The sequence below is a fragment of the Amphiura filiformis genome, chromosome 5 (assembly GCF_039555335.1).
Source record: "Amphiura filiformis chromosome 5, Afil_fr2py, whole genome shotgun sequence".
Classification (NCBI taxonomy): Eukaryota; Metazoa; Echinodermata; class Ophiuroidea; order Amphilepidida; family Amphiuridae; genus Amphiura; species Amphiura filiformis.
This window is the reverse complement of record NC_092632.1, coordinates 10,929,037-10,952,391: the sequence shown is the minus strand read 5'-3', so window position 1 is coordinate 10,952,391 and position 23,355 is coordinate 10,929,037. Positions and strand designations below refer to the sequence as shown.

The 23,355-nt window shown below is 37.1% G+C and overlaps 1 protein-coding gene across 1 annotated transcript; it reads left to right on the top strand.

Annotated features, from left to right (window-relative positions):
- The first annotated feature begins 2,847 nt into the window (after positions 1-2,847).
- LOC140151999 (lactase/phlorizin hydrolase-like) lies at positions 2,848-23,355 on the top strand. Its single transcript, XM_072174301.1, is given in 9 exon segments — positions 2,848-3,076; positions 3,079-3,133; positions 3,451-4,179; positions 4,549-4,862; positions 6,656-6,846; positions 16,850-17,079; positions 19,529-20,257; positions 20,536-20,849; positions 23,078-23,355. Coding segments are annotated over 9 exon segments (3,069 nt in total).

Sequence of the window (23,355 nt, the reverse complement as noted above, 5' to 3'; positions counted from 1 at the left end):
TTTGCTAATTGCAAATGTTCTGTCAAGCAAATAATGATATGCTTTTGGACAGTAGTGAGTTTCTTGTTTATGGATTTTTATTTTGAACATTGAATCAAAAACTTTTAATACATAATCTACATGCTTATTTAATGTCACACCAAGAGCAATAAGGGACGGAATGTTATTGACAATTTTATGTTTGCACCACTATTGAACTGTACTAGCGCCCGCGTTTCGATTTCGATGTTTCGATAGTAACTCGGGCAATCAGTTTTATTGGATCGATTGATCGGCCACCCGGTCTTTTTTGTTTTCTTCAATACACTAACGAAGAATATTTGCAGAGTTCGTGTGATTATTGGCAGTGTGAAAATGAGTGTACAGCTACTTGGTGAATTAAGTTAACCTGTTACTCAATGTTTGTAAATGCAGGGTAGAGAAATTGACGTTTTGGGGCTCTGCAATTTATTATCATTGTTAACTGTGAGTCAGAAAGACTCTCTGTATTTTGTATTGACCCTCCAAAGGCGTTATCTTGACTCTCTCAGATACATTCTTGAAACTTTCATATACTCAAATAGCTAGAGAAGCTATCTAGAGTCGAACCAACTCTTAAATAGATGCATCAGGAATTTCTTTAGTACTCTGGCATTTCGGATCTATAGTGATCGAGTCAACTTGGTACCTTTATTTTTGGGAGTGTACTCCTTGCGGAGTCACATTTAAAGTCTCATTCAGTGATCTCAGCAAAAGTATAAAGAAATTAGAATTGTGTATAAATTTCTTAAAAGTGAAGACTAAGTCGTTAAAAGTTTTCTAAAACACCTATACAAATTTCATATATCTTCAATACAACAGGTCAATATTGTCATATAATAATCGGCTTTCCATCCCAGCTACCTGTTGTTGAAAATGTGAAACAATTCAAAATTTACCATAAAATTTGTATTATATCGCGAATTAAGAAAAAATCAAAATTGATTGATATAAGAAGGACATTCTTCGTATTCAGAAATTAATTTGGTGGGTCTGATGTGCTCTTCTCAAGTTTCACAAATATACTACGCAATGATGGGTGACCGAGCCCTTAATGAAAAAGGAAGTGAATGAGTTTGAATCTCTACTACAAGTTGTAGAGTACAGCGATAGATCAAAACTTTTAAGGGTTTAGCGTGTTACACTGACGATGTGTTAAATAAAGGGTACGATATGATACGATTTTATTAACCTGTACAACATCGCGGCTCAAACGGCCGAATTGCATTATACAAGAAACACAACAAATATTCTGAAAGAAACAAAATACAAATTTAAGGCAAATATATGAAGAAGGCAACTTGGTTTGGAGGACAGCAGAGAGATGCAAAAGTGCACAAAGGGAAGCCACTAACATACAAACTATTACTGCTTAATTAGCAGATTAATGTAGTATTTAAGGGATCTAAAATGAGCGTTTATTGCGTTTCGACAGTATTTTTTGGGACATGAGAGCACCTCAGACCTATCGAATTGCATTCTGAATACGAAGCATGTCTTTCTGATATCAAATAATTATCATTTTTTGAAAATCACAATATAATACAAATTTTATGACAAATTATAAAAATTTGATATTTTTCAAATTTTGATATATAACAGTCCTCGAAGTAAATTATATAAATCTGATGACATATTCTTAAAGTGTATGTAGCAGGGAGGAAAAGCCGACGGTCAATTGAAAATTTTGACCTTTCATATTGAAGATATGGATTTTTTTCCCAAAAAGACCTAAATTTTTTTGGTGTTTTGGGAAAAAAAATCCATATCTTCAATACGAAAAGTCAAAATGTTCAATTGATCGTCGGCTTTTCATCCCACCTACATACACTTTAAGTATAAATCATCAGATTTATAAAGTTTACTTCAAGTACTGTTAAATATCAAAAATATCAATTTTAATGATTTGCCATAAAATGTGTATTAAATTGCGAATTTAAAAAAATTAAAATTATTTGATATCAGAATGACATTCTTCGTATTCAGAATGCAATTCGATATGTCTGATGTGCTCTAATGTCCCACAATAAATACTGTCCAAACGTTCATACCCCAGCCCTTAAGAAATGGGGCTTTTGGCGATGTGCGTGCACGCAACTTATAGATATGGACTGCATTTCTTAGTTGTCTTTCATGGACTTCCCTCCTGGCAGAGAGAGAGAGAGTGTGTAGCTTACATACACTAACTGTATTATCATAAGAAATATAATGATAGTGTTGAAGTTGAGCTGTTCCCGGGGAGCTACGTATACTACGCCAAGCAAACTACTTATTTGCGAGATGAGAAAACTCTCCTCCAGTACAGTAAAAGGTTCAGGATGTCTTCGCCCCAGTTTTGTTGCGGTGTCTTATTAAGACAAATAAATTACTCTTTTATCTTCTGTGAATTGATACAGCAATCATAAATATTGGTAAGAACTTTGACCTTTGATCAGACTTGCATTCCGCAAAACGGTAACACCCGGGTACCAACGCTAAGACTAAGGGGGTTGAACCTCATAATAATTAGGGTTCAGATTTAGCACGTAAAATTTTAGGTTAAAATAAGTGAATGAATTTAAGTTTAATATTGTACATTACAAGTTTCAAGTCTACCGGTCTATTATTACTAGCAGGTTAATATTCTTATCACTATTTTGCTAAAATAATTTTGCCGGTAGCTTTTGATACTAAAGACACCATCGACGACATTGTCAAGATCGCATGCATAGTGCTCACCCCCGGTTTTGCTCATGCTGAAGTCCAATCCGTCGTGAACGACTCCCTTGTAAAATTCACTCACTAGCCTCCGTGTAGGCTTAAATTGGAATTCAATCAACGACCAAAATCATGAAGTCCCTTTTGCTGTTAGTTTTCGTGGGCGCAATTTTGTCCGATGCGGCAAACGAGCCTGAATTCGTATATCCTGACGTGTTCAACGATCCTGAAAGAGACGCGTTCATTTATGGCCAATTTCCCGACACTTTTGTTTGGAGTTCTGCAACATCATCTTACCAAATAGAAGGAGGATGGAACGCCGACGGGAAAGGACCAAACATTTGGGATACTTTCACGCATGAAGGGGAAACGTAATCAATGATGATACTGGAGATGTAGCATGCGACTCCTATAATAAGTAAGTATTGCTGCTATTCTATGTGCATGGTATGACATGTTATTATATTATAGACAATCTTAGAGTTTAGGGGGAAAGTTATAGGACGACAGACCTTAATTTGGCATTTCAATACTATTTAAATCAGCACAACATGGAGAAAATCTAAACTGCAACAATAGTACGATAGGCGAAACTTATGACATTGCGATATTCATTAATACAAGTTTTACCTAGCGGATTAAAAAAATATTTTGAATAACAAATTTACAAGTTACATTTCTTCGCCGCAATTCTTCAATGTCACCATAATCATTGTCTATGTTGCTTAAATACAGATACGCTGACGATGTTCAATTGATGGTTGACATGGGTCTTGAGTATTACAGGTTTTCAATTTCATGGGCAAGGTTGCTGCCAGACGGTACCATCGACAACAAGAATCCAGACGGCGTTACTTACTATAACAATCTAATCAACGAACTATTAGCCAATGGCATCAGTCCAATGGTGACTCTTTACCACTGGGATCTACCACAGGCTTTACAAGATCAAGGTGGATGGGCGAATGACACTATTATTGACCATTTTGAAAAATACGCAGCCTACTGTTATGAAACCTTCGGCGATCGTGTTAAATTTTGGCTTACTTTAAACGAACCTTGGGTGGTTTCACTTTTGGGTCATGAAACTGGTGAGATGGCACCGGGATTTAAAGAACCAGGAACTCTACCTTACGTAGTTTCTCATAATCTAATAAAGTCTCATGCACGTGCTTGGCATAACTACAATGACAATTTTAAAAGTATTCAAGGTGGACGATGTGGCATTACCCTTAACTGCGATTTCTTTACACCATTTGACCCGGAAGATGAAGCAGATGTCGAGGCAGCGGAAACCGGACTTCATTTTATGATGGGATGGTTTGCACATCCTATTTACAAGGATGGTCACTACCCAGAAGCCATGAGAAGCAGGATTGATAGCAAGAGTGAGCTACAGGGGTTTAATGAATCAAGACTCCCGACGTTTACTTCGGAAGAGGCAGAATACATTAAAGGAACAAGGCAAGTGACTGCATTAAGCATGTTAAAAAAATTTATAGAGTCCTCGGTAGCTGAGATTCGATATCCATTTTTCTTGGAACTAGAAAAGTGTTCATTTGATTGATAAGTTCGGAGTGGCGTGCTTTTTTGTTTGTTTATCGATTGTTTCTGTTCTATATACGAGCCTGCAAGTTTATACGGACAGCTGGATTGGCAAAAGAATGTACACCAGAACCATATTAAACAAACAAAGTTCTGAACAAAAGCAACTAGACAACCTGAAATGTATACGTAGTATGGTAGTTATCAAGAGTTTATAACACTAATAGTACCAATATCAAATTATAATCAGAGCTTCTTAACCGCTCGTTTTGTACTTTATCTTTACAGTGATTTCTTTGGCCTGAACCACTACACGACTCTTTATTCTGAAGATAATGTACCAGATACTCCACTCTCCCCTGGTTTCTGGAATGACCAAGATACCACAACTTGGCAGGACGAAAAATGGCCGAAAGCCGAATCACATTGGTTAAAATCTGTTCCATGGGGCATTAGAGGTGTTCTCAATTGGATTAAGACACAGTACGGAGATATAGATATATACATTACGGAAAATGGATTTTCAACTGCAGACATCTTGGACCTCAGCGATGATGACCGTGTCAAGTTTTACAGGGGATACATCAACGAAGTACTGAAAGGTATGGCATTTTATTGTTTAAAGTAATTTGCTGTTCATTCAAATGCAATGCAACCTTCTAAATCAAAAGAGCATTCGTAGAATTGACATCTCTCTGCCGTTGATGAGGTGAACACGGGGGGGGGTGAACATCGACATCATAATTATCGAGCATGATGTCACGTGTGATAAAACCACGAAGGCGAGATGAAGAATGGTGTCACGTGAAATAACGAATTAATCACGTGTTACCCTTCTTGACCTCGCTTTTACCATTATAATACGCATCATCGATATGATATCGATGAATGGATATAAGAATGGATAATACCACCTCTATAATGAAAGACAGAGATAAAAAAGACTTTATCTCTGGCTTTCATTATGTAAGATGGCAACAACTTCGAATCAAACCTGATTTATATCGTTCACTCGATATCGATAGTCAAAATATAATTGATGCATTGGAGATTTGGCACATTCCACAGTAGTACTGTCATGACTGTAGACAATCAAATCATGAAATGGTTCCTCATGGTTCTACTTAAAAGATATGCTAATCGAAAGTTTTCCGTATCTTAACCTAAATACCTCAGAAAGTCCGCAGTTATACAACCCGTTCTACACCGAAGCCTGATCTTGTCATGTCAATTTGATTGATAGCATCGTGTGCAGAATAGTGTTAGCTTCAATACCAAATTTGCTATACCAAATACTCGAAATTGCCGAAGATTGATACCAGTTTGAACGTTGGTGCATTTTAAAAAGTTGCAAATCAAAACGAAATTGCTAAGCGTGGTCAAGCTTGCTTACCCGCGATGGTCCCCTGCAGACTATCCCAAGTGTCAGTACAATGCGCGGTTTATTCAATTGCTTATTGGAAACGCATGAATAAGAGATTAGAATGAGGCGCCGCTGTGTGGCCATGGTAAACACCAATATTGGACATACAAGATATTGAGTTGAACCATTTTTACAAACAGCTACAAACCAGCAGAACTCAAATGGCACTTTTGCTTCTCTCTTTTTAAATATTTATAAACAGATAAATTATTATGTTTTTGACTGTTTTATTAAATTCTGAAAACATGCTTCCACAAATCTTTTTATGTGTTTTTAAATTGAATGTACCATGCTATCTTAAATAATAAAAAGCAACTTCTTAATACCCAGTTAAAAGTTAAAACAGTTCTAGAGCGCGGGTATTATGGTTTTAATTTGGTTAGCATGGGTAAGGCTGCTTAAACCTGGACTTTATTTTAACTGGTTTTCCCCGTTATCATAGCAAGTTGCTTTCTATCATTGTTCCTTTCGATGTGCTAAACATCATGAACATTCATTCTTATCATTCATCCATGCGTTTCAAATTAACAATAAACCGCGCATTGCACCGCCACTTGGGATAGTCGGCAGGGACCCATCGCGGGCAAGCAAGTTTGCCCACGCTTAGCAATTTTGACCATGACCACGTGTATTGTTTGGATTTGTAACTTTTGAAAATGCACCAACGGTCATATACTGGTATCAATCTTAGAGGTTTGGTAGCAAATGTGGTTTCAAATTGGAAAGATTCACACGGGTTACACAACTGCGGACTTTTTTTTTTTATTTGAGGGGTTTATTATGTCTCAAAATAGCAGTCCGCTTACTAATATACATAATTACGTAAGAGAGGTGCAGTGACCGTGTCACTGCACCTCTATTACCATGATTACTGTTCGTTTGCATAAATTACTGTTTAATATAGGCCTATATATTTAATTAACAGCGTCCCTTTTTGACAAAAATCCACAACCATTTGTATTTTCATTTCAGCTATTACCATTGATGACGTCCAAGTAAAAGGATACACAGCATGGTCGTTGATGGACAATTTTGAGTGGGCAAGAGGCTACAGTGAACGGTTTGGTATGCACTATGTCGACTTTAACAACCCAGACAGACCACGTACGCCAAAGGATTCAGCAAAACTGTATGCCCAAATTGTCGCAGATAATGGGTTTAACGCTGGGCAGACGACACTGGCATCCTTTACTGTGATGATATCCGCCATGGCAATGTCACTTATACTCTATTTTACTGGTCGATATTAAGCCATCAAAATAATTTTAAAAGAACACCCAATACAGGATGATTCAAAATGAAGTAAAATCATGTTTGTGGCGCTTTTGTACGACATCCAGAAGGAATCTGCTGTAAATGAAAATACCATTAAAAAGAGCTCATTCTGAACGTCTAAATTAAAAGAGAATTGTTGCATTTGTTTAATGTAACCCCGAGTTATACTATTTGAATAAAATCACCCATTTTTATAGCTACACGTGGTTTCTTTTCCCAATCATGTAGTCATGATCATGGAAGTGTGTTGACTGGTATAGCGCGATATTTAAATACAAAATGTTGCAGTAGTGGTTTTGCTCAATAATGCCTAGCGGGCTCCATTATGGCCTAAAAACGGGTCTCAAGAGTTCTTTACTAATTTTTCAATTTCAATTTCATCATATTGCACTGCACACAGAGAAACGAGACATGGCATTTCAATTATGGCGGCAAACGTGACGTTCGTCGTCTCTTTCGTCTTCAGATTCCCACAGCTGATCGGATATCAAGTATATGCAAGTAAGCAATGTAAGAATGTAGGCAAGCTTCGAATCACGTAACTCTAATGATCCGACAGTCTGAACCTTCAGGGCCCGGAAGACCGCAAACTGCTAGATCTTAAGTAAACATTGCTAGAGTTAGGCATGCGTTGCAAATAGACCAAAAGATCAGCAGCTCAAAACGCAACCCTATTCGCAACATTTCCCAATCATGTTTCAGTCGAACCATCTTGAAGACTACGAATTACACGAGCTATAAGAATTATCATGGTTATACGAGGAAGTATCCATAAAAGCTGCAGCACCGTCGTGGATTTTGCATTTGAATATAACGCCATACCAATCAATACACTACAAGCATGGTAAGTAAAACCATGTACAGCTACAAAAAATGGTTGGTTTTATTCAAATAAGTGGTTGGGTTTGGAGTGAGCATTTACAGCGGATTCCTTTTAGATTCCATACAAAAGCGGCACAAACATGCGTTTACTTCATTTTGAATCACCCTATACAACAGCTTGCAAGCAAGTTACAACAAACTAACCCTTGTATTTTTAATATGTGGAGGGGTGTCAAACAGCTCGCCTAGTATCAAATTGATTCTCTGCTATTATTTAAAGCACAGTGTATCATAAGGGTTCATTGGCAAGACCAGGATTGGTCTTGTGATGAAAAATATTTTAACAGGGGGAGAGGGGTAAACCGCCGGTGGGGGAGGGGGTTAACGCCCATTGAATCTTTTAAAGCATCGTGTTGACCACGACAGGCTATTTTGCAATGTAACCTAGACAAAGTAACTTCCTAGATGGTGCAAACTATTCTTAATTTGATCTATTTGTTCAAGACAAACGACTTGAAAATATTTTAATCTGAGCAATTTAGTTTTTGATCCCTGTAGAACCACAAATTGTGACCTTTAGGCACTTTTGATGGATTGTTATAAACAGAGAAATGGATTTTTTTCGTCAGTAGATTTACAATGTATTTTAGAGCCGTAGGCCTTTATATACAGAATAAATTTCCCTCATTTGAAAGAATTGAGTGATTGGCGCATTTTTTCTGATTCACATGATACGTCGATTAGAAGTTGCTTTTGCCGTGGGTGCAGGATACCAATTCTTCCAACTTCCAATTCTTTTACCTGCACATTCGACATGATTGTGCCAATGTCACTTTGTAGTGATTACAATGATTTACTCTTTTGAGACGATATTTTATATTAACATAAAGTTCACGATCAAATAAACATGCAAGCTTGTTCCGTTAATACAGTCTTTAATTTACAGACTTCAGATCCGCTGAGTGCACCAAATCGGCGTAAGTTTCTAGACTAATAAGTTCTATTGTGATATACTCGGCAACTTACTCTTCATCTTTTGCGGAGTAAGTTGGCGAGTATCTAAGAATTTCGCGACTTCCAAATGTGCGTAAGTTACTAGTTACGCCGCAGCTATTGTTATTACTTGGCAACGTACTCTTCATCGTTGGAGGAGTAAGTTGGCGAATAAGCAAATCGATTCATAGATAGAGGAAAAATCATTGATATTGATGAGATTTTGAAAGTAAATAATAAGATATTTCGCACTAGAGCGTATTCTGCGTGTGGAGCGTCTCGTATGCGGCACCGCAATCTTTCGTGTAGACCTACTGACGCAGGTGCTATTTTAGGCGAAAAAGTCACTGCACGTTTACTTTTGTCGCAGTGGGCATCGAAGTAGTGGGGGCGAGTCTATGGACCCCTTGAGTTTCTGAGTTTCTGAAATTGGTAAATACCACACGTTCAGATCACTCATTTTGGTGCCACATTTGTGACCTCACGTAGACTTATTTCAATCATTGGTGGCATAGGCGGAGCAGCCAGGTGGTGGTGGGGGTTTCAAATAGTTCCGTTAATTTGCTCCTAAATCATGTAAATTACACTAACGGGACAAATGCACGCGAAGCGCGTAACATATTGCAATTTTAATGCTAAAATGAGCCACATGAGGACAATTATATTGGCCTAAACCGGGCCCCTGTTGTGCCCTTTTGTGTCAGTCAGTTGGGGAAATGCACCAAAATGAGAACATTTTGGGTTTATATCAATTAATTTTGAACAGTCGGAGGAATCGAGACCTGTGTCACGCCCAGTTATATCTGCTCCTATGAATCATGCTGAACAAATTGCGCTTGTAGCGCGCAAAACTTCCCAGATTATTTTGAGATAAATAAACGTGCCGTCAAGAGGTTGCGTTGTCAAGTTACATCCGCGAGCAGGGACTTCTTTACCTTTTGAAAATTATTTATTTATGATGATAAGTGTTCGAAATCGGCCATTATCATCCACAATCCAAACATGACTCTGATAGTGCAAGAAATAGTTTCTTGTTTTATGTTTCATATTACAGTTACTGTCCGTTTTCCTATACACAATACACAGTGCTCTTTCCCATTGACGCGTGACCTCTACAAATAGCCCTACGTTAAAAGTATGGGAATATGACTAGTTAACGTCGCTGTGTGAAAAATAACCGGCCAATATTAAAAGTACTCTTCTAAAGTTCTAGAAAATATAGTTTTTAACATGTCCTAAATTTTTAGCTAATTTAGATGTTTGGAAATATTCGTACTTTGGTGTTTTAGTTAATGTTATAGGTAATAGTACATTGCCTAGTTAACGTCGCTGTGTGAAAAATAACCGGCCAATATTAAAAATTCTAGACAATATAGTTTTGTAACATGTCCTAAATTTTTAGCTAATTTCGGTGTTTGGAGAGGGTCGCACTTTTGTGTTTTAGGAAGGATATGTAAACGACAGATAACACCAAAAATATGAAGAAATTATTTCCAAACCGTGTTAAGTCAACAATCATTATGTTGCTCATTTTCAAGAATGCTGGTTTACAAAAAGCACGCCATTGTCTCATTTCGTGAACAAAGGTACACATACCATTGTTTCCTTTCGTTTCCTTTATAATCGGTTACCCAACTGAAGCTATAATACCAGCTTTATTGCGATATCGCACATGAAAACAGACACTTGTGCACAACCAGAGAAGATCCGATTTAATCAGTTGAGCTGTTTCAATGAGTGTTATATTGTTTTAATAGCTTTTAATGGGGTTAAGTCCTGCAAAGGTCGAGATGAATTCTACTGTAGACATGACTGCATCATGTAGTCAAAACTAATAATCATGATAATTAAATATCACGCACAGCAAATGAGCGGTTGATGTCAGCTACCTTTCACATCCACACATAATGTTAAAATATTATGCAATTTTCACTAATCATGCTAATTATGTGTGCCTTAAAAGATTTTCAACATTTCTAAACTGCATATTGTTTTGTAAGCCAAATCCAATAAAATATTACACAGGAATCTTGGCTGATGGCTTGATCACAGATGATCTGGTCCCCTGTTTCTCCAGCAATACTTAGTTGCTACGCATCCTCGTTACTCGGAAGTGGTATAGCAGTAGGTCGTGATCTAGAAAGTGTGCTCCATCGTCACGGTTGAGTGAGTTTTTGCCTTTCTCTCTAATTTGGATTGCCTCCCAGTATATGAAAAGATATCATAAACATCAGGTCCAAAAGTCTAACAGAGACGGGCATGGGTTCAAGTGTTCAACTGTTAAGCTCTGTTATTAGGTTCGGTTTGGGGTGATACGAATTACATCTAGTTTCGGAGTCCGGGTCCGTATCAGATAGTCCTTCTAGCCGGATAATATCCACACCTTCCGACTATATATCCACGGCGTGATTTGTCGTGTTAACTGTTAAGTCCTTCTGGAAGGACTAGATACAGACTACTCTACTAGATAATTATAATCTGTATCAAACCTCACCTAATAACTAATCATAATGTAAGGGTATTGAACACTTAAGTGGCGTGGGTTTCTTTTGGACATGGGCGGGGAATGGGGATGGAGTGTAGTGAGTCCAGAACCTTTTGGCGATTAATATAAAGTTTATGGTACAAATTTTGCCATACCGTTTTTAGGTTTAAATGGCCAAATATGAGGTTAATTTAGTCAGAAACCCACAGCCACCCACATACAGGCATCAACAGGGGGGATGACATGGACCATCCCCCTATCAAAAAATTTGGGGGAGGGATTAATGATATTAGAGGTTTTCGAGAAACATGAGAAAAGGGGTGAATGTGTTAAGTGCTCGCGTGATATTAAAGGTGATGATTGGGATTTACTGCTCCATTAACGAAGATACTAAAGAAGTAGTTACTCGCCAGTTGCGCTTCAGAGCAAGTCCCCAAAATACTGGTTTAGTAAGATACGCGGCAGTTAGTTAGTAGTTAATAGAGAGATTGCGACATTTACATACGGGAACGCCATCGGCAAGCTACATTAGTCGAAAAGCAGTTAGTATGCCCTCTAGTGGGTGAAATCTATTGCGAATTGGTCAATCGTGGAATTACCGTAAGGCGATTACGTTGCGGTTGGTAGCAAAAAATGACGTTCCAAAATGACAAAAAAACGCATTATGAAATGCAGAAAAATGTTACTATGAAGCGAATCAAAGTATCCAAATAGAACAAGTAGAGTCCGACATGTAATATAATCCATTTTGGGGTTACAATTTGACCTAGTATAGACAAGAAGAAGTGAATAAATCTCGATTTTTTTTCGACGCGAATTCGAACGGGCAGATTGCCTATTCATTTGTGTGTGGAGAATGCCGTCCAAAAATCAGCTTGCGAAGATGTGTTTTAGGCACGATCGTGTCGTCTTACGACATAATGCGGTAGAATTGTCTGTTTTGGACGGGTGACAGCAGTTCGTGCAACGTACCTTTTCGCCATTGCTATTTCGTTGCATTAAACAGCTCTCAAAGTGTTTGCTTATGGATACTATTCAGCAAACACCAAAATGTTTTTAAAACATGATAATGCATATTTTTTTGTTTTTGTTTAAACATTTTGATAACATATCAATATCGGTTTATATAGAAATCATGAAAACTCTTTTAAAACGTGTTATACTGAAAAAAATATTACAACATTTTAAACCAAAATTCGAAATGCTAGAGTAAAATATCATTTGCCAAACATTGTGTGTACTTAGGTCTATTATGTTAGAATGTTTTGCAGCAAGTTTTGAACAAAATGTTTTTTGAATGTTATTAAAACCTTCCGAGGCATCCAACACCAAACTCTGTTTAGTTTATTTAGACAAATAACATACACGTGTGAACAATAGGCCTACTCATTTTCCAATGAGCCCGCAAAACTCAAATATCGCTAATCTAGACTGAATGCTTAGAGCAATAGATACAGCCAGTCGTATTTGCATATCAATACCGAGGAAAGTGGGTTCGAAGAGAGAAGAAGAGAATCTATTATCATCTTCTCTGGTTCGATGCACCCAAGGTGAATCAATACATAACATAACATTTTTCAAATAACTTTGTGCTGAACGGTTAGTCATTTTATAGGTTTCCAAAATAGGTTGTTTTGTCAAAACTTGAAAATCACCATTCTTACGCAATATCCTGTAACTTCTATTAGAAACGTCCAATTTCTAAAATCTAAAATTCCTAAGGAAGCTAAATATATGTAAATTATAGAATTTTAAACACTACTACCAATAGTAATGCCTTTCATACCTAAAAAATACAACTTTCCCGGTATAAATCATTCTGGGGCACCCTGTATATTCCAAACCCTACTCCCCATTCCAGAAAAATACAGAATTAATTCTTTGGGATTGAAAATATTATCCTGTTTTGGCAAATGAAACATAGCCAAATGCTAATTCTTTAGTTAGTCCTAACTAGCAATAAAAGTGAAATTTTAATATTTGGCCAATTTTGGGAGATGCGTTTTTCACTAGGGTGTTTTTCGCCCAAAGACTTGCCCAAAGCAAGCCCAAAGACTAATTTCAGTTTATGCATTCTAATTTATGGAAAAGACATGTTTCTTTCTTAATATAAGCAATACTAATTTTTGTGCCTCGATTGTCAGAAAACATGCAAAAAATGCATGTTTTTGGCTCTTTTTTCAAGAAATTCGTAAAATATTGAACTTTTTCTTTTATCTCCAGTTAGGACTAAATGAATGATTAGGATTGAGCTATGTTTCATTTGGCAGAACTTGATAATATTTTTAATCTCAATAATTAGTGCTGTATTTTTCTGGAATGGGGAGTAGCCATAACCCTAATGCTAATCCTATCCATATTCCTAACCCTTATCCTAACCTAAAATCCCGGAGAGTGATTCCTTTCTCTTAGATCGTGTGTATTTTAGTTGGCTAGCTTTCTCCGCTTCCCTTTTGTGTTCATTCATGCGGACACCTAACTGTCTTTATGTCTCACCAAGATATGAAGGGGCCAATTTTTGCAAGGTGTTTTATACCTTTTCTTTTTTTTTATGGTCGTGGGTGGTTTCATAGCCATAGAAACGTTGTGTTTTCTCATGATTCGACTGAATTTTCAGAGTCTCCTGCTACGTAGGGAATTACGATGCTACCTTCGTGACCTTTGATCTTTTCCAAGTTAGATTTGTCTCTTTTGTTTCGCTTATTTTTGATCTTATTGGCTCTTTCTGTTTTAAATTTGTCTATAGTCCAGTTAGGAAAGCCATACCCTGCTAGTTCTTTTCTGATGTGATTTTCTTCAGCTATCTTATTGTCTTCCACTGCGACGAATATGACAGATATTGATCCGTGTGAGTCTTTTTTCTATACACTAGTAATCTCACGGTTTTGTCCGGCTTTCTGACGATCATGGTGTAGTAGGAAAGGATTTTCCCATCCTGTTCTTCCTCATAATAGTATGTGAATTTAATACTCTCTGTGAAATCAACTTTTTCACATGCGTGACCTACAATCTGAAAGGGCAGTATAAATGACTTGATGTTTACCGCGATTGGGTGTACTGGTGATCCCATCGCGACTCCGAATGTCTGCTTATAAATGACACCCTGAATTGGAAATACGTATATAGATGTATAGTAAGATCAAATCTCATCAAGTCCATGATGTCATCAACTTCAACTCAAGTAATGTTCTATTCTTAAGGTCTTTGTCGCGAAAAAGGCAATCTCTAATTATCTCAAGCGTTTTGGTGACTTAGATATTTGTAAAGAAAGAAACTACGTCGTGTGACACAATAATCCCCCCCCCCTTAAGAATCACTTTCCTAAAGCCTGATGATGGGAATCATGCCAACAATTGGAGCGAGGAGATCCGCTAATAACCAAAGAAATACCAATGCTGCCGTTGTAATCAACGATTGGTCACATATTCGATCCTCTACTCAAGACCAACGATGGGGGCCGGAGTACTTCCGGGTAAAACAACAACATTCGGTCGGGATTCACACTCCAAGCATATGGATCAAACGTTGCAACATCAATCGCTTTGAGAATGTCACGTTTCTTTCTCGTGAAACTGTCAGCTGCAGAAAAAAGTACGTTTTCCTTTGGTCTTGACAAAAAACTTAGCTAGCTAGTATAAATATTATTGACAGACACATTGTTTTTTTCTTAATATTTAATATGCACAGATGCTACCTAATAAACAAATTCAGTGTTTCTAAACCTAAAAGGCTATTTGGCACCACCGGCTAATATGAAATGAAGTCGCCCATTCGCAATTTTTTGGAAATCCATGTTGATATAACCAGCAGCCACAACTCCATCTTTTTTTGGACTTCCCATTTGCCCATTTAGGATTAATTTCAGGAGTCGAGTCAAGAGATAGTGTTGCAAACAGTCCCAGCAAACACAAAACGTTTTGGACATCATTCGCAAAAGGTTAGAAAAGTTGCCAGAAAACGTTTAAATGTCGGGTTATATAAAGGGTGTAAAATGTTTTTATAACATTCAAAAACATTGGTTGATAACCTACTGCAAATATTCTAACATAGTGTTATTAACAAAATATTTGGCAAAAAATGTTTGTAAAAAATATTTTACAATAACATTTAGAAAACATTTTTAAAATATTGTTGTAGTTTCTTCTCCATACAAAACGTTTTAAAACATTTTCTTAATCTTTATATATATAACCCGACATTTCATGTTATTAAAACGTTTTTCTATAAACCAAAACCCAAAATATAACCTGTTTAAAATGTTTTAAAAACGTTTTTGGTATTTGCTGGGGTTCTAGAACTTGCCTGTGAAATAGCTTGAACCCAGCCCCGGGAACCCAGGCAGGTCTCAGTAAACGCGAGTGATGATACATTCTCGCTGGACTGTTGTTGCTGAATGACATTTTAATTGGAAATAGAGCTAAACCACCTCAACACAACGCGGTGCTATTCAAACCACTGTATATTTTAATGTCTTTGCAATAAAACAGTGCACGTTCAAGCTCAATAAGTAACCCCCGGGGGCACTCCCATATATTGATCCCGGTATTTTTGGCAAATCCTACACCCAATGACCCCGTTTTTTTCAGCAGCCTGCACTGGATGACCGCCTTTTTTTGAAAAATTAGTCCTCAAAATTGAAATTTCAAATTTTCAGCAAAATGAACGAGTTTTGTCTATTTTTACTGTAAAATGGGTAAAAGCTATTTTGATTGTCAATGATGTGAAATTTCAGGCGCTCACATACAAAATCACCCCATTTTTGACGTTGCCAACACCGAATGATCCCCTTTGTTCTGAAAATTTCTACACCGATAGACCTTCTAGTTTCATAAGCTGGTGAGCACAGGTACGTCACTTTCATATTCGAGTGCCCCTCCCCCAAGTAATCAAATACACATCACGTTTTACCACATAAATAATGGAAAGGTACGGCAATGTAAACTCATATAAAACGGGTTTGTAAATAAATACAAAGGTTTATCATATCGAATATCAGAATTATCATTGAGCAAATGACGATAATCGTGTTTAGTGCATGTTACAGAAATAACGCCAACCGTACGCCCATGGATAGGGGTGATAGGAATGGAGCGTTTAGTACACGACCATACCGTTCCAAAATACCACGGAAAAATGTAACCGCTTCTAAAATTAAAATAATAATTATATGGATGGGTAGACAATTAATGGGGATCCTCAAAATACAAAGAATACAATAATCGGTGTTAGGTGTTATATTTAGACACTGTTGGTGTTCCTAAAAATAGCGTTTTGAAAACACCCATTGAAGGTCTACTGCATTATTATGAAAGACAAATGGAGGTTAACTTTTCTATTACAAATTATACAAATATTATCGACGATGAATATCACAAAACAAACAGCAACACCGGCGATCACAATCTGGTTCGTCTGGTTACCAGATTTGTCTCCCTGATCATGCTGATCGTATTTTACAGTAGTGGCCGACGGAAGCTTCATGAAACGTCGATCACCACCAAATTAGCTGAAATTCAGTCAAATTCAGCCGGACGATGAAGTCGCTTTTGATCATACTTTTTGTTGGTTCAATTCTGTGCGTTGCGGCAAAGGAACTTGAATTCGTCTATCCTGACGTATTCAACGATCCTGAAAGAGACGCATTCATATATGACAACTTTCCCGAAGATTTTGTTTGGAGTTCTGCAACATCGTCTTACCAAATAGAAGGAGGATGGAACGCAGACGGGAAGGGGGTCAATATCTGGGATACTTTTACGCATGAAGGGGGAAATGTTTACAAGAATGGCACGGGGGATGTAGCGTGTGATTCTTATCACAAGTAAGATGGTTTATATTTATTTTCCTGAAAAAAATCCAAGTAATCTAATCGCATTTTTTTAAACCGGCTATCATTTTTGTCACAATTTAAATTTCAGCCATATGTTTAATCAACGGCGATTTGATACAGTTAAATACAAAGGTTGAAATTAACTATTACTGAGGGACGTGGCACCCAAAAATGTCAAATCTACGCCATTGCGACATGGCACAAACCCAATCCACTCATCCACACCGCTCACTCCGCTCCACCTGCAGGCGCACACCTATGCATCGTCTCACCAAAAGTTTGGTTGTCACGTAGATGCACATTTCGTTGCATATTGTGGATGTCTCGGAGGATAAAGCATTATTGTCTTGTCATACACAATATCGTGGTAAATGTGTTCTAATAAGAATAATGCTAATTGGTTAACCCTAAATCTATTGGTGAAATGGAAATGGATTTAGAAGCTCACAATTCGAGCTGATAATGAGGCCTTTTGTATGATACCAAATCACATCAACTTTCGTTTAGATTTTGACAGATGCATCACATATTGGAACTGCATGCAGACTAATGATCTGAACATACTCATTTAGAATTATTTGGAGTTTCCGAATATGCTTTACACTAATAAAATGTTCAATGCCATTTGTTGAAGTATTAAAAACATAATTTTTGTTGGTTAAAATTTTCTTTTACATCATGTTAGGTTAAAGCTCGTATTGAAATAAGCGCACTGACCTTTACAACGGCAATTTGTCGGCACACTTGGGGGTTTAAACTTCACTACCAAAGTTCACACAAAGCCTATTTAATTGTTATACTTCAGAGTATTGTGTGCTAAATATGGATTTCAAATATTGTTTTGCTATAGATTATGCTACTGTAGATTGTTTTTAAAAAATACCTTTCTTTAATAAATCTTGTGTGATTTGAGCTGGAAATCGAACATTTCGCTGTAGAAAGTGTCAATTCAGCGGGATTTCGCAAAAAAAATCGCGGCACCAAATCCTGTGTCATCACAAGATGTATGTTTTCTTTGCACATGCACAAGGCAGGGTTGACATGTCCTTTATTGTTTTAAACATGTACAGTTTTTAACTTTTTGTTAAAAGGCCCAATCGGAGTGAAATGTCTGAAGTCCAAATCTAAGACTGTACGATAAGGCCATTCGCAAACAAACACACAATATGCTTCATGGCAATTTACAAGGTGTCTCAATAAGAATAGGCCCTGTGGATTGGGGGACGTAACTTAAAATGTCAGCAGTGACATCAAAACTTGTTTGTAGATTCAACAACCATGACGTGGTGCACAAATCATCAAAATCTGTTAACTCGTCGCCGAGATAATTGGGATTATACAAATAGACCCGTTTTGAGGCCGTTCCAATGGGGCAATACGCATAATCTGCTGCATTAAGGTTATTAATTATTTTAAACTGTTGTGATTTGGTAGTTCACAGCATCTTACGAATGGTAGTGAGCTTTGGCAAAAACTGCATTGCTCAATTCATAGCGAGCGTGCAGAAGACCAACAATACCTAGTCTACCCTTAAGAAGGCATATTGCTCGGACAACATCATATCATTGGCAAGCTAATAGTATGATGATGACAATGAAAATGAGAAAATAAGTCGTTTAAAAATGATAATCCGCAAAAACCAACTGTAAGCGGTGAGTTCCTTCGAACGAGACAGATTTGGCATAAATACTTCTGTGATGTCATGGAATGAAGTGTGCCAGCTTTGAGAGAATGGACTGTCAACACTCTCAATGCACAAAACGTATACTGTTTTAGTTATCAGAAAAACTCTGAATCAAATGTTACAAATTTAATGGTTTTTACATTATGGATAAAATCAGGCCGCTTCTTTATCATAATTATATTAGTAAATTGTGATATTACAATTCATATAAATATCAAAATGATGAGAAATATTTGCACTAAAAATATAAAAATATTTTAGATCAATATTACCATAAGCGCTTAGAATTTGAGCGTGACATATCAATGTTGTATTTATTATGCAATTATCCATTCCCAATTTCTCGTGATGAAGGTCGCGCATTTATACATGAATGAACATCAAAAGAGCTCTAGGGCTCATGTGTTAACTGCTCGTGAACATTATATAGTGTCCTCTTTATTTACTGTATGTCATCAGTCCGGTGTCTTGGAAATCAATTTCGCTTCGAACGTGGGGAGGGCCCGTACGAGCCAGCATTTTACCAACACAATTTCTCTTTTTTTTTCAGAAGAAATACGAATAAAAATATTGCAACGAGTGTCAACTTGTAATTTAATAATTATTCTCTTCGAAAGGAGTTGAACTTTTTTTGCAATATATATGCCTTTTAAATAGCAATCTATTCTTTATTAAAATCCTAAATCACACATTATTGCTTTAAGTCAATCTACTCTTCTACATGTCACTAAAATACTCCAATTATTTTATGTACAGATACGCTGAAGATGTTCAGTTGATGGTAGATATGGGTCTTAAATACTACAGATTTTCCATCTCTTGGGCAAGAATACTTCCAGACGGCACACCCGACAACGTCAATCCAGCAGGTCGTGACTACTACAACAATCTCATTAATCTACTCATAGAAAATGGCATTAGTCCAATGGTTACTCTTTATCATTGGGACCTTCCACAAGCTCTGCAGGACAAATATGGTGGATGGGAAAGTGAGGAGATGGTTGAACAATTCAATAATTACGCATCCTATTGTTATCAGGAGTTTGGAGATCGCGTCAAATTCTGGATTACGTTCAATGAGCCATGGGTTATCGCCGTTCCCTACGAGGATGCTGGAATGGCTCCGGGTATTTTAGGACCAGGTATTTTGCCGTATACAGTTGCTCATACTATTATCAAATCGCACGCACGTGCGTGGCACACTTATGATGAGCAGTTCAGAAGTACACAAAATGGAAAATGCGGTATTACACTCAATAGTGACTTTTTCGCCCCGGGGGACGCAGATAATCCAAAAGATGTTGAAGCAGCTCAGACGGCTCTTCAGTTTATGTTGGGATGGTTTGGGTCTCCTGTGTTTAAGACTGGTCATTATCCGGAGGTAATGAGGACGATGGTTGATGATAAGAGTGTGATTCAAGGCTATAATGCGTCAAGACTTCCTACATTCACTGATGAGGAGGCGGCATATAATCTTGGAACAAGGTATATACTGAAGAACGAGACTTTTAAGTATTATCATAACCTCTTTCCTAATATTTACTATAACAATATAACAATACAGTTGAACCTAATTATGTTTTAGAGGTTTTAAATAGTGAAACATCTATAAATTAACCAATTTCACGTTTGTTCGTTAAAAGAAATCATTCAAACAAACACCCCGGGATTCTTATTTTTAGGATCTTTGTACATTATTGATCAAATTTTAAATCTCTGTGTCCAGTGTGTTGATTTGATTTTGTCATTCATATATTATGCAGCGACTTCTTTGGGCTCAATCATTACACTAGTCTATATTCAGAGGATGATGAACCTGACAATTCCATGCCACCAAGTTATTGGAGAGATCAAGACACAAACAATTGGCAAGACGATTCGTGGCCAAAGGGTGAATCTCCGTGGCTCAAGTCAGTGCCTTGGGGAATTCGAGGACTTCTCAACTGGATTGACACCCAGTATGGCGATATAGATATCTACATTACGGAAAATGGATTTTCAACGGCAGATATCTACGATCTTAGCGATGACGACCGAGTCAAATATTATCGGGCTTACATAAACGAAGTCCTTAAAGGTATTTCTAACATGTTTAAAGCAATACTTATTATATTTTTAGTTTCACTAATTCGGCGTTTGATATAGGTAGGCCTACTGATATAGTTGTCATGTTCATCTGTAGCACGTTGCTGTATTTGGCCCACTGACCAAAGTCCATTCCATCACTGCCTTTGACAGCAACACAATGTATTAACATCCTCCTATTTACGTGAACAACGTACTCTGTAAGACGACTATTACGGACCCCACTTGTAACCCTAATGCTAATGGGGTATGTTGAAGGTAGTATCACATGACATTAAACATAGGATGGCAGAATGCTATAATTAAAGCTAGATATAAAGTGTTTCGCGTCTGAGCTGAAGATCCTGTCAATCAAATTCCTCACGACTCGTGATTGGCTAGCATCGAATAACTAAAACCATGCGATATTATATAGTAGGACATACATCACGTGACGTACGAGACTCGCGAAACTACAAGATTGAAAGATCATTCAAAATAAACGGTTAGCAATTGCCAATTGAAAACCAACATACTCTAATCCTACAGTCAGTGGAGTTCGTTGTCGAACTGCAACGGTTTTAGAATAACATATTTTGCAATGATTCTATATAAATGTCCCATCTAGAATCATTGTGAAGATTTCCTGATTACGTGCTAATCCAATACGAGCCCTTCTGCACCGCCTTTTTAGCACTTTCTTTTCCAACTTATTCATATTTTTCTGCTTTTTCGTGGTATTTTTTATTCTATAAACTGTATATTTGTGTACAAATTGAGGGCGCTATTGACATGTATTTTAAATTTAATTTGGCCAAATAAGATATACGTGATTTCTAACATTTCATGATAAAAGGTTTTTGAAACTTTCGTTGTTATTTGTTACTCTTTTTATGATATTTTAATGCCATTATACCAATGTTAACTCCTTGTAAAAGATGAAAACACGATTTAAGATAAATAGCGCCATCAGTGTTCACCTTTTCTTAAAATGACGTAATTTTACATGCTAACAAACAACCGTGAATACGCGATATTAACCAATCACGGGCTATGCATGATTGACAGAATCGTCGGAGACCGACTTTTTATTATTCTGTCTTCTACGGATACAGCATCTCACGTTGGCAATTTTATTCAGTCCGTAGAGGCTAAAGACCTACAATTCGAACTCTATGATTCTGCTCACTAGAACTTCGTGATAAATGGGGTGGGGATACGCCAACATTCTTCTTCATAGAAAACAAAATTAAACTTCTACCCTTCTCAAATGTGATACTCATCGGAGCTCTTTAGCAAAGTCATAGTTCATTGAATTTACAACCGTATGACAAAACAGGCGAAAATAGTAACTTTTTGCACAAGATTTGCAATTTAAAGAGAATTGGCCATTGCTCATTCGAATGACTATAGTATGTGAACATTATAAGTTTTCTCTTTCATTTAATGACATAAATTTTGACAACTATTGTAAGGAACTCTTGAGGTTTGGACATTTAAAACCTACATTTTGGTCAATATTCGTATAAACATTGAATTGCGTCATCTGTTGACCTAATGACAAAAAGTGTTTTTAGGGGGAAGTGTTAGCTTTCGTTCGATATAAAAAAAAAATATGATTGGATGGAGGGAACTTGAGGTTTTGCGAAAAACCAATCACAGAGCGTTATTTTTCAGCTAGAGGCTACACAGCTCATATGATGCTATGCACTCAACCGTATAGTGTAATGAAAGACTGTGTAGAGACAATAAGTGCTAGCTTGGACGAAATTGTGTGCTCGGGTGTATCGTGGTGGAAACTGTGCATAGATGGTTTATAAGAGAGTCATTTTTGAAGCCAAACATTTCCATATGTTGACTCGGCTAACTCCAATCAGGCCGGATTAGCCAAGTGGAACATTGAAAGCGAGGACGATTGTGTAACCTGGCTACACAATCGTGCTCGCTTTCAATTTTCCTGGTCTGATTGGACTTACCCGGGGTCTCGAGCTAAAACGCCATCAATTATAAGAATATACAGCATATTTTATAGGCATCGGAGCAAGGTTCTGACTGCAGGACTAATTCGTCAGTTGAGTGTAAGAAGGTCGCTAGTACTTTATTATTCATGTTATTACTATGCACTTACGATCTTGCAATCAGCTGACTTATATAAATTTATGCCCCTTCCGATCTGAATAATTACGTCATTTGATAATTATATAATTTATATTTGTTCTTCTCATATTTTTAATATTCCAGCTGTAACTATCGACGGTGTCAATGTGAAAGGCTACACAGCATGGTCTTTAATGGACAACTTTGAATGGGCATCAGGCTACAGAGAACGGTTTGGTATGCACTATGTCGACTTTAACGATCCAGAAAGACCACGTACACCAAAAGATTCGGCAACTTTGTACACCCAAATTGTCGCTGAAAATGGGTTTAATAGTGGACAAACGACAATGGCTTCTCACGCGATGATATTAGTCAACATGACCATGGTTCTAGCGTTGTATTTTATTGGACGATACTAA